The sequence below is a fragment of the Molossus molossus genome, unplaced genomic scaffold (genome assembly GCF_014108415.1).
Source record: "Molossus molossus isolate mMolMol1 unplaced genomic scaffold, mMolMol1.p scaffold_m16_p_23, whole genome shotgun sequence".
Lineage (NCBI taxonomy): Eukaryota > Metazoa > Chordata > Mammalia > Chiroptera > Molossidae > Molossus > Molossus molossus.
Window position 1 is genome coordinate 8,582,190 of NW_023425359.1, and position 13,051 is coordinate 8,595,240.

General features: G+C 50.9%; 1 protein-coding gene across 1 annotated transcript; it reads right to left on the minus strand.

Moving 5' to 3' along the window:
- Positions 1-3,889: 3,889 nt before the first annotated feature.
- Positions 3,890-11,672, minus strand: RHOU (ras homolog family member U). The gene is made up of 3 exons (XM_036277489.1): positions 11,275-11,672; positions 9,566-9,624; positions 3,890-4,905 (listed from the first exon to the last, which is right to left on the minus strand). The coding sequence occupies exons 1-3, from the start codon at positions 11,534-11,536 to the stop codon at positions 4,450-4,452; spliced, it is 777 nt and encodes a 258-aa protein (XP_036133382.1). The 5' UTR covers positions 11,537-11,672; the 3' UTR covers positions 3,890-4,449.
- Between the last annotated feature and the right edge of the window lie 1,379 nt (positions 11,673-13,051).

A 13,051-nucleotide genomic window follows, 5' to 3' on the forward strand; every position in this document is an offset into this window, starting at 1 on the left:
GCCATGCTTACTCCCTTTACAGATTTGAAAGTGTAGACACAGAGAGGTTAAAAGGTGAAGTAGTTTAAGGAATCATAACCAGTTAGAGGCAGAGCAAGGATCCAAGCTCAAACAGGAGCCCAGCCCTCTCCTTCCTTTCCTTCCCATCACCACCCTCCCTCCCTCCCTGATGTCATGGCCTCTCTGACATCATTCTTTCTCCAATGTCACAGTCTCCCTGCCCTCATTCCTCCCTGATGTCATCTCCTGCTCCCCACTTCATTCCTTCTGTACTGTCCATGGCCTCCAGGACATTTCCTCTGCCTCAGGGCCTTTGCACCTGCTATTTTTTTTCAAAAAAAAAAAAAAAAAAACCTTCTCCCACATACTTATCCCCTCACCTCTTTCAGGTCATATAACATCTCCATGAAGCACTCTCTGATCTCCTTTTGCGGGACAGGGTGCTCTGTCAATGTATCCTGGGAAGGCCTGTCCCAGATATGGGAGGCAGGATTGGGGCTGGGTAAGGAGAAACTTCCAGGTCCCCATGGGCTAGGATCAGGCTGCCCCATGGGGGCCAGTGAGGGCAAGCTGGCTTTCAGCATGTGGACACGAGCTGGTGCATTCCAGTTGCTCTCTGCACAGTACTCCAGTGCTTTGTGCTTGAACGTGAGGTGGATGTGAAAAGTTGTAGCCTGGCCTCAGAGACACGGTGGGGAGTAAAGCAGATGGGCTCATCCTTTACTAAGATGACCAGGAGGACGGTCCACCCCCTTGAGGATGACAACTAGCCCCTCAGAGTGGTCCTGTCCACAGAGCTAGATTCTCTAGAACCCCTGGTGTAAGGGCTGCATCTGGACACCATGATGACAAGATGCTGCAAGAAGCTGAGCATCTCCCAGTACCACCCTGTGCTTTGCTGGCCTTCACTATAAAGCTGGTGGGGCTCACGGCACCTTTGACTTCTCATCACTTCCACAGCCATTAGAGATCATGGACACTTATGTACCTGCATGTGCAGAGGTCTACATGTGTATTCCTGTTGACACACAAGGAAACTGAGGCTCCGATGCAGTGACGTCTCCATCTCATCCCACACGAAGTGCTCCCTCAAGCCTGGGCTTCCAGCTCCAAGGACGGTGCTCCTTCCAATACAGAGACACCAGCCCACCTCCAGCACAGCTGCACAGCCAGAGTCCCTCTTTCAGGCTGTGACCCCAGAATCATCAAAACCCCTACTGCATACGCATTTAATGCTGGTTGGGTCTGTATTCCCACAATGCCTCTGGGGGGATAGCACGATGCTTCCTGACCAGCCTGCTTCTCGACATGGTCAAACTTTTATTCCCTTCCAACAAAATTCGTTGGAAAAGGCAAGTGCAGTCCTGGCTGGTGTCCTCAGTGGTTAGAGCATCAGCCAGAGAGCACGGAAGGATCTCAGGTTTTATTCTGGTCAAGGACACATACCTGAGCTGAGGTTCTATCCCCGCCCCGATGGGGGCTTGTGCAGGAGGCAACCAATTGACGTCTCCCTCACATCGCTGTTACTCTCTTTCTCCCCCCATCTCCCTCCCCCCCTCCCTCTCTAAAAATCAATGGAAAAAATATCCTTGAATGAGGATTAACAAAAATTTAAATTAATTAAAAACAAAAAGAAAAGGCGAGTGCAGTTCTATCCAGAGGTCAGAATTTATTTCACACCACCTCACTTAGAGCATCCGCAAGGACAACACTCTGCTCGCCGTCATGACACTTGACACATGAAAGGACATTGGTAAGGCACCAGGTGACGACAGTCCAGGAGAAGACCTTGCCCTCAGATGGGCCTGTGCAATACCTGGGTGGTTTCTCTGAAGTCCGTCAAGCACAGAGAACATCACAAAAGGTCCGTGCCCATACACACGGCAAAGGGAGATACCACAGTCTGGGAATATATTGTGTTTTGAGATTTGGGCCAGCCTACTCCGAGGGGTTGAGCTAACGTGACATTTTCTAAAGCACAACTCATAAAATCTCCTGTGTGACACCAAGCTTCAAGTTTAACAATGTGTGAGCTTTTAAGTATATCAGCTTTATATTTCACTCAAGCACATGCTTTAAAAAACTTCTCTGCCCAAATCTCTTTTTTCACAAAGGAATAAGAACGGAGGAACCCCTCGAGTATAATGAATCGTACCTTTAGTGTTCTATAAAATGCAGCCACACACCGAACTGTAGCATTTAAATGTCAACCCTCCAGATTTCCAGCGCTAAGCGGCACAGCTTGTACCAAGTTGGGTTAAAAATAAACCACTGGGGTGAAGCTCTCAGAACTGGGCCACGCAGGCCTTCTGCACTAACCACTTTTCACCGGTGACCCTAAAGGCAGAAGGTGCCAAGCGCGGCCCCCATGCTATCATATGCATAAAACTTCTTTCAAGTTTTGCGTTCTTCCTTAAAAATTCATTTGCATTGGATTCCATGACACTTGCTTAAATATAAAATACTGTTTAAACTTATTTACCAGTCAAATAACTGCCCCCAACCCCCTCCCCCCTGCTGCAAAGGGGACAGGAGCACCAAGTCCGGCATCTGGCTTCCCACAGACGGCTGAGCCCGCACATGCTCGCGATGCATTTCATCAGGTCTGCTGGGGACATTGAAACGCAGTCACCTTATTCACTCAGGTCATAACTAAACACTTTCGGGAATTCCCACTGATAGCGATTTCAGTGGGTTGAAAAATAAATAGTAAACAGTCTATGTATTTTATTTAAACAAAGAAATTAATTAATTTTATTGACTAATAGAAATAAAGAAGCCCTTAGCCTAAAGCATAACCTAATCTTTTACCTTTTCTATGGAAAAACACGAGGTGGCTTTTTTTTTTTTTTTTTTTTTTAAACATAAAAAAGACAACACAGAATCCAAAGATAAAACTCTTCCCTCCGCTGGCCCTACGGAGGTATCCCAGTAAAGTGGTTTCGGTTTGGGGAAATCCGCGCCACCCGACCCAGGCCTGACATTCCGCGTCACGCGTGAGGCTGGCCTTTGGCAAGGCGGAGGCCCTCCCGTTACAGGAAGCCTGCTCTCCCCACGTGGCGAGTTCACCCTCCAGAAAATTAAGCGCTAGAAATTGCCACCTCGAAGAATAGGGGTATTTCACAAACAGGTGGTTTTCGAGCTGCCTCCACGTGAGGACGCAGCTGAGCAGGGTGCTGTGGTCCCTGCGTGCACCCTGCCCCTGGGGGCCACGGGGCACCCCGATCCCCGACATGCAGCTCTTCGCATCACTTCCCTGAAAGGCTGCGGACCGAACCGGCTGGTCTACTAGATTTTACAACAGGTTTTGAGAGGCGTTCGTGGTTTAGGATGGTCTCAGAAATATGTTAAGAACCCTTACAATCATCTCTAGGTTATAATAAAAAAAGGAATTTGTTCAGAAAAATGAAAGTGTTCACTAAAAGAGGAAGCCATGCTTCCGTCCATCTGCTTTGGCCCGTGCTTCTTCCCACTCGTGGTTGACAAGTCTGAATCAGCAGCAAATGCAGCCGTATGTACATACGTGTGGGGGTGTACAAGTATGCTCTGGCTGACGTAAGGAAAAGTACATCGTGCGTCCCACAGACCTGTGCTGCAGGCCTTTCCGGGGTGCTCCCATCCTGCAGGCGGGACAACTTTCACGTGGAAGTTACAAAAGTCAGGGAATAGGCAGCTTGGTACATGTGTGCTCACAGCTAACATCACACTCCGATCTCAAGGCGACTCAGGCCCTCCGGAGAACCTCAGTGTCACTGACGAACACCTGCTTCAGTCCACATGCCGTCGGGGCCGTGTTTCTCCAGGATCAACATAAACTGTCGAAGAATGCAAAACCCCATTAAGCAAGTTTTCCTTTTTGATCTACACCGTGCTCTAGAGTTAGTGGGATGGTTGTGTTTAAATCTCGAGCAGCCGAGTGTTCGCATAGTGACTGGTTTGAGGTTTTGTAAGCAGCAGTCTCTCATTTTTTTTCTGATTTTTGCTCCTTGAAAAAAAGAATAAAAAGTATAGAGTTTCAAAGCTAAGAGCGTTCTGCCCAGAGCTGGCCTGTGCATACAATGTACTGTGCATGGAGTAGCTCGCGACCAAGGGGCAGTTAACCACACCACTTCCTTCTGCACATTATAATGCAGCAGAATTTCACTCCTGACACCCAGATCTGAGGTGTCTTTTTCATATTAAATAGAAATCAGTCCAAAGGTCTAGAGCTCTAACTGTCCAAAGTTATGAAAAATGATGAACTTACTTCAAACATACACTGCATAAGAGTCTCATCCCTAAGCTCAGACAGTAAGAAAATCAAAGGCAAGAGAGAATACATCAAGGGAGAAGCCCTCCTACACACACACCTTCTCTATACAGGTTGCACACAGTAAAAGGAGTCTTGCAGCTAATATAGCTTCTAATATTGATTTCATCTGAAAAGTCTTTCTGGGGTTCTTGCCAGCATCATACAAAACAGCAGTACTTCTTCCACCAGGACTTGGAGAGGTTTTTCATTTTGTCTGGAGTCCTGCTTTTGGATTTCTTTGGCTGTTGCTGCGTGTCCGCGTATTGAATGCCAGCGACGATGGCCGCGTCAAAGACCTCTTTGAGGTTCTTCTGAGTCAAGGCGGAGCACTCGATGTAGGAGGTGGCTTTGATCTCCTCGGCACACAACTTAGCCGCCTCCTCGGGCACCGGCTTCTCTTTGCACTTGTCCAGCTCGATGAGGACTTTGACATCTTCTCTGAGATCCGACTGGGTTCCCACTAGGATGATGGGGGCCTTGGGGCAGTGGCGCCGAATCTCGGGCACCCACTTCTCAGCCACGTTCTGGAAGGAGGAAGGGCTGACCACACTGAAGCACAGCAGGAAGATGTCCGTGTGGGTGTAGCACAGAGGCCTGAGTCTGTCGAACTCATCCTGCAACCAGTCAAAGCACCAGGTTATTATCAAATCCATCTCATTGGCAGAAAGACCACCCTAACATTTTTCTTGAAAGGGTCTGGCAGGTCATAGAAAACCCCCTGGTTATGGAAGGAAGAGCCCGTGTCTTAGAGAGGAGGCTGCTGCTCTCTAAGTGGGGCCCGTACCCCCAGATGCTCGGAATCCGCCAAATGTGTTCAACATTTCATCAACGCTCATGCCCTACTGGTACCTTACCATAGAAAAAGTACTTAAATTAGATGGATTTTAGAAATAAAATTGACCTTAGCCTTCAGGTTAGAGCAACTGAGCTACTCTTCTAGAATGTAGACAGCATCCATGCTGATCCCCAAGAAATCTGCTGACCCCAGGAGCCCCAGTCTATCAACACAGCTCCTGCCTTTATGAACCCAGCCCTCATGACAGCTGTGAGCCATGCCCATTTCATGCCACCTGCACTGTGCACACCAGGGCACACACAGCGCAGAAAGTAAAGCTAATCACACACAAGGACAGACCCAGCACTGACGTCGAGGACCCTGTTAGGCCACGCTCTTTGACAGCTCAAAGAACCTGTGGCTCTTAACAGCATTTACAATACGGTCAATGCATTTTCACTCTTTCTCGATGTACCTCATTCTTCTTGCTTGATCCTCTCTTTTCCCCTCCTTCCTTCCCTTTCTCTTACTTTCTTTGCCTTCGTCCTCTGCCCGCACCAGAGGCCTCCATGCACGATGCTTTGGGAAGATAAAGGGCCAGAGAAAGGACACACCCATCTACCCTTAAGGTATAGACCTGGACGGAACAAGTCAGAGCTGATTATATGCTCCTGCAGTCCCCCAGCTAACAGAGCGCATGCTGGACACCAGGCACCGTGCAGGGCCAGGGGTTCGGCTGGGGACAGACAGACATGGTCTTGGCTCTCGTAGACATTATCTGTCACCAAATCAGGGTGTCTTATATCTCACACCCTGCGGTCCCCTGTAGTACTGTATTCGGCCAACTGAACGCTTTCACTCAACTCACAGGAAGATGTTTCCATCATCTCGTTCCTATTTCACATTTCTCTCTGTGGCTGCCAAGCATCCTCAGGTGTAATGTGACAGGAATGTCCCAGTGGCAAGGAAACGTTCAATGTCACGCAGGTTTTTGCTACTCACTGGCATGCTCTGATTATTTACGAACTGCTACCCCTGCGCACACTATTCTGCAGAATAGTCCTTTTTTCCTAGACTGAAGGAAACCTGGACGTGTTTTATTTGAATGTACTTTCTTCATTTGAGGCTCTATTTTCCGATGGTGGGGCCGCAGGCACCTAAAGATGCTCAAGTCGACCAGTTAACGTGCCCAGGAATGACGACGGCATTTCAGAGTGTCCCCGCCCGCCATCAGGCGTCTACAAGCCAGAGTCACAAAGGAACGAGCTGGGTTTCTCAGTGCCAGCTTTGTGCTGAAAGAATCGACACAGAGACTCAACCAGGTGGACTCCGGCCCCGCTCTGAGGATCTGCTCATGAAACGCGCCCTCTGTTCTCGGAGGCCTCAAAGGAAGGGGCATAAAACTGAGCCCGGTGTGAGGTCAGCTCCCTCAGGCAGCCGGACTTCGCTGTTGGAAGGCGGTCACCCTTGGCCGTGCCCTGGAATCTGGGGTTGCATTTCCAACACAGAGAGAGGCAAGCACAGGGGCTGGGCCTGATGGCGCTTTGGAAAACGGGCTCCCCAGACCCCTTGAGATTCTGGCTAAGGGGTTCGGGAAGCAAAGCAGAAATTAAACCCCCCTGCTCTGTGCCTGACCAGAAACCTTAGCTATGTGCCGAAATAAATGCAACACACATATGTGCGGCGAGGCCAATGGGAATGGAGCCTCCAGAAAATGTGTCCTCGGGCCCAGCGCTCGGGGAGCCTCCCGAGGTCTGCAGGGAGGCTCTGATTCGGGGGCACGGTCGGCACACAGGCTACCGGATAGCGGTGTCGGTCAAGCTGCAATCTGATTATTTATTTATTTCTTTAGTAGAAAGATTTTTCCATGTGCCTCATGGGTCAAAAGGCTGGAGAATTTGCAGCTCCTACTGGCAGTGCTACAATGAACTAGTCTTATTTCAGCGATACCCCCTTTCTCTTATGCCAAAGGCTTGTTTCCCAAGGTCCCCGGTCTCTGAGTGATTGTTCCCTTGAGTGAGACTGAGTCCAGTGTTAAAAAGTCCTTTTAACGTCTTATATATTCACCTAGCCCCCCTAACAAGAAAACCCAAGGGCACCAGAAGCAATTTCGAGAGATTTTTCCAGCCAGTAAAGCAGTAGTCTTGCTCTGAGCGTCTAGAAAGCTGCATTTGGGCAACAGGTTATGGCTACCTGTGCTCACATGTGCTGGAGCTGGAAGTGGAGATGGCTCCTGTCACTGTAAATCATGAGGCCTGCCTGGAGGAGGGGAGTTCCACTGGCTGAGTCAGCACTAAGTAAATACAGCAGGAGTAAAATCAACTCCCTTAAAAGGTAGTTTATCAGCTCTGGAGAAGGTTGGGTAGGAAAGGACAACCACCTTGGCCAGCTTTGCTAACAGTCGAAACCAGTATTAAATGATACTTGAGGCACAGGAAAAAACGGACTTTATCTTACCAGCTGTGTATTTTTCATAGTTTTTACAGTTGGTTTTCTACAAATCTTTAGAGAGGAACCTCATTATTACATCATCTCATATATTTTACTAACCAGTACATCAGATAAGAAATGGGATAAATTTCAAGGAAAACTTTGCCGGGAGACGAGAAGAATAAATTCCAAATAAACCAAAGCTTACCAATGTAGCACCCAAACCCTTTATTCCCTAAAAATAAATGTCTTTCATGAAAAGATTTCTAAAACGATTCTCATGTTTCTCTGTCTTTTAAAAAGGCCATGATAAGAAAAAAAAAGAAAAAAAATCAAACACTTCTTTGATAATTCCGGATCATTTCTACAAAGTTTTTATCTGGTGAAAGTCCTATTCCTCTTTCAAAACTGCTCTGAGGTTTTCCTCCTCGATCCCCTGTCCTGTACCCTGAGCCCACAGCGTCTTCCTACTCATGTAACTTCACTGGTTTCTTGCACAAGCTCCACTAACTGGTTTGTGTCCTGCGGACTGTGCACTGAGGGGCAGGCCCCTGACTGAAGTCTGCAGTGCCCAGAACCTAAGGCTCCCTTCATTGTGACCAAGCCCTAGCACGTGTTGGCCACTGTGCAGGTACCAAATGTGAACCCGGGCCCAGGAGAACCAACAGGTGGGCCAGGCGGGCCCGGAGCTGCTTGCTCGACCCTTAAACGGTCCTTGATGACCGTGCTTTCGGTTTCTTGTGCCTTTCTACCTTCCACTTTATTCTCAGGCTATCAAGTTGCCGTTTCTCGCTTCAGCGGGGAGGTCACTATTTATCGAGGTGCTACTACTCCGCCTCTACTTTAAAGATCAGAAAGTCTGACCCGTAGTAGGAAAAACATTCTCGCTTTATACGGAGCAATTCAGCTTGAATGATAAAAACCAGCAAGGCGTTCAGAAAGATTAAGTATCAGAGGAGCTTGTGCCCTTTGGTTTTTCTTTTCCACAGGCAATAAAATACAGATTGTGTTTGGTTTCTTGTACTTTTCTGCTCCAGGGGTGGGGCGAGGCCAGAACGGAAGAGGCTGGATCACCACGCACGCCGCTGTGGCCACCGCCAAAGCGGTTTGTGTCCCCTTGAGTTTGAAAAAGAAAACTCTGGCTTGGCTGCCCCAGAAGCCCTGCTGGTTGAGGCACTGGGCGTACTGGAAGCCAACTTCAACGTCACGGTCATGTGACAACACCTCAGCGAGCAAGCAAGTGCGTTCACCTGCCCACAACGCCACCTGCCCTAACCCTAGCAGCTACTGGTTCTCGAGTACTAGTAACAACCTACGCGTTTATAAACTGTCATTGCGGCAAAGTCAAGAGATGGCACGGTGCTACGGAGAACAGAAACTTCAGTGACTTGAGCACCGTGCCAAGGAGGACTGGGTGATGATGAGCTCCTGGAGCTCTTGGGGATGTCCCAAGGGGGTCCCCACACCTGTATCCTCCCCATCAGTCCCGGGTTGTTCATCCAAGTGCCTGGCCCTTACAACAAGAATAAATGTTCATGATCTGAAAGACTGAGCTCCGGTTCGGTTACTCCTCCCAATCAGGACAGCTCCTGCCATTGTATCTCAGCTTCCAAGGACGGCGGTGGCCCTGGTGGGTCACACCACAGCTCAGCAGGCCAAGCAGTCACACTGTTGACATCAACTGTCTTCTTCTTGAGTAAATTTCTGAAACATTTGGCTTGCTGATCTTTCATACATTGATTCTAAGATTTTACCAACTTACTTTGGGAAACGATTCTAAAGCATCACCGATAGTTTTTAATAAAACCAGAAAGTAAATAAGATCAAAAACTCCTGTGAGATAAGATCCATTCTTGATCCTGTTTTCTGGTCCTGCCCATGCAAAGCTGGCCACACCCAGGTTCTTTAGTGCGGAGCCGTCTCCCCCACCCCAGCCTCTGACAGGGGCCAACGGCAGGGTGGGGCTCCTGCACGAGGCTTCAGAATTACCCAATTATTCAGGAAGGTTGTTTGGAGACCTTTTAAAGGCCATTCCCCTTCCCAGCACTGAGCAACGACATGATACTGACCTGTCCAGCGGTGTCACAGAGCTGGAGTCTCACCGGCCGCCCATCCACGGACACCACAGCTTAAAAACAAGACCAAAACGACTGTCAGGGGGAGTCTCTCAACTACTTTCCCAAGAGTAATAGTGTTAGCCTGCACCACCATTCTCGCTCAGACCCTTCAGCTCCTGTTCTGGGTCCCCTAATGAACTGAAACCTTTCCTAAAACAAGGAGGCCCACAAGGCATTTTTGTAAACCACCCTCCAGGGCTGCCGATTCCGACCACGGCCAAGGATGAAGCGGCAAATCCTTGAGCCTCTGGGGGCACCCCAGAGGGGCCTGCGCTTTCCTCCTCGTTCAGAAGATTTACTTTGCTCTCACACCCGTTTCAAAAAAAAACTAAAAACAACACAGGAGGGTAAGTGGGAACCAACCCTGCAGCTTTAAATCAGTGGAAAACCTCACAAAGAACTGTTTTCCTTTGGGGAACAGTCAGAGACGTCAGGGTTTATCATAAAACTGTAGCTTGTTTTGAGAACATGTGTAAACACTGGCTGCCTGCATTGTCCTGTTTACAAAAGAGGGCACTACTTATCTCTCCATGTCAGCTCACAGGGAGGATGGTGGAAAGAAAGAAAGAGTGCCCACCTTTCCAGGGGCTTGGGGTCTCCGGGGAGGGACCGGCATGGGTCCAGGCTTGGAGGGTTCTACTTGAATTATGCACTCAGTTCTGTCTCCATAGAACTTTATAGATTGTTTATAAATATTTATACTAGTCAATGGAATAAAAAAATAAGGGAAGACAACAATGCCATTTAGGTGGGAAATCCTTGGCATAGCAGTTTATCAAGGGTACCTTGAGATGTAAAAAAAAAAGGAAGCCCTTGATTTCCAAGTCGCTGAGAAGCATTTTTTTTTTTTTAAGAACGAGAGAGCGAGCGTTTCACACTAGCTTCTGTGGATTTTAACTTTTTCCTAAATTTCAGAAAGACCTGAAAATCAAGGATTCCTTTATCTCCCTATGTACCAAACCGTGTAACAAAGCACCCCATGCATAAGAGCTCTAAGTAGCTTAAAGAGATAGTGGAAGTGGGGGCGGTCAGGGCAGGGGAGGGGGACGAGGAAGAAAGAAATCATGTTTACTCTCCAGGCTTAATCCAAACCTAAGCCCTCACCAGGGCAGCTAATACTATTTCCACTAAATCAACTCTTTTTCGTCCTCTCCGCCGCTCTTTGAAGTGGAGATGCCCCCCCCCCCCCCCCCCCCCCGCGAGAGGAGCCGCCAAACGGAAAGGACCAACACTACAGGCCACAGGTAATGGCACCTGCGCGTCCCCTTCCTAGTGAAACTCCGCACAGCGCCAGCTACGTCGACCTGACGCAACTTCTCCACGCAGCCAACTGACCAGGCAACCTGGACTCGACCTGTTTGATTCCCGCTAATTTCTCGTTTGCATAGGCTCCGGCTCCCGTTCCCACCCCCTCCTCGGTCTCTGGTTTGGGGGCTCCCCGTTCTCTCCGCGCTCTCTGGGCACCAAGGCCCAGAGACTAGCCCGCACTCCGCACTCGGTCAGACCGCTGGCTGGAGCCGGGCCGGGGATCCTGCAGCCCCCCCGGGTCCCCGCAACCCTCGCGCCTCTCTCCTTCCTCTCGGCACCGGGTCGGTCAGCACCGCGTCCGCGGACGGCGCCCCCTCGCCCGCCCCGCCAGCACCTGCCCCCCGGCGGCTCACCCGAGAAGTTGTCGAAGGCGGTGGGGATGTACTCGGTGGGGTAGCCGTTGGTGGTGTAGCTCACCACCAGGCTGGTCTTGCCCACTGCGCCGTCGCCGACCAGCACGCACTTGATGCCGCGCCCCTCGGCACCGCCCGCGCGCCCCCGACCCCCGGGCGCCCCGGGCCCACGCCCCCCGCGCCCCCCGCGCTCCCGGCGCGGAGGCACAGGCGGCGCCTCGCAGCGCGCGGGGAATGCAGGGTCCCCCTGCTGTGGAGGCATCGGTCCGCGCTCTTGGATGTGCAGGCGCGGGCAAGCAGGGCCCGGCGCAACGGCCCCTCGGTCCTGGAGCCCGGCGGGAGGGAGAAGCTGTCACCGATCGCTGCGGCGCGTCCCCAGCCCCGAGAGCTGCGGCTCCAGGTCTCAAGGCACCCAGACAAAGGCGGCCGGCGAGGGTCGCGGCTCTGAGCTCCGGCAGCGCCGCCCCGCTCTGCTCCGCGCGACCAGAGGACTGCGGGCCGTGCGCGGTGGAGCCCAGCGCTCTGTCTCCTCCCGGCTTTCCGGCTACACGACGCGTGGGGGGCGGGCGGGGAGAAAAGGAGGCGGATCCGCCGGAGGCTTGATCCCGGCGCCGAGGCCACAGCGCCCCCCGCCTGCGCACTGGGCCCCTGCACCCGGTCCGGAGGCGGTGCCACGCCGGGCAGGCGGGGAACGTGGACGCGGCGCCGGGACTCGGAACACCCGCTGCAGGACCTCCCCCTCCCACGAACACAGCTCCCAGGTGTGGCGCCTGAAGCAGCCGCCTGTCCAAGGGCAGCTTCCTCCCCAGCGGCCGAGAGTGACAGCACCGCCCGACTGACCCGGGCGGTTCCACCCACCGTGCCCACGTGGGCGAGAAGCTTGAGTTTCCTCCAGTTCCCATGGCCACTCGTCCCCCTCGCCCCCTCGTACCCCACATTCCCTCCTCAACCGGAGCCTGTGCTGTGGGCCCCTCTGGCCACAGCGCTCCACCCAAGGGGGACATGCAGTGTCTGTGGGAACACGTGGTCTGAAGGACACTGAATTAACAGGCAACTTTTAAAAAGGTCCATCGTGTGTGTTTTTTAAAGTCGTGTGATTTTCCTTCTTCTAAAATAATTTGTTCTTTTTTCATTTGGCGGCAAAAGGATGACAGGTCCATTGTTAATGCTCATTTGACTTTCTCTTTTGCATGGCATGAAACAGCACATTTCTTTATAGCCCCAATTTCTTCATGTACTTAACTAAATTGACCGCAATAGTATCTGGAAAAAAAAAATCAATTTTTCTTTGACGACTTCCTGTCTGTCTTCTCTTGCAGGTAGTCAGCAGTCCGTTCGGAAAGCAGAGAAGCCCGTCGGAGCCCGGTCAGGACACAGACCCTTCCTGGTGTGTGAGAACAGGCACATACTGTTAACACAAATACTGATACTGCAGCTAATAATAAAAGTGAAAATTGCTAATAAATATTGACCTTTTAGTATGTGCCAGACACCACTGTAAACACTGTGCATGAACTAATTCCTCTCATCTTCACAGATACAAGATGAGAAAATCAGAGACACGGAGCCACACATAAAAGGCTCAGGCTCCACATGCCACTAAGTGGCGGTGCCAGGATCCAAACCCAAAGAGTCCAGCTGCAGAGCCTACGCTCTTAGCTCCCTGAAAGCAAAGATAAGCCCCTGTGATCAGCTGTGACCTGGAGGGACAGCCATGGAGGGAATGCAGAGGTGGGTTTATCAAGAGGCTACATGCTTGAGTCCAGAGCCCTCGCCT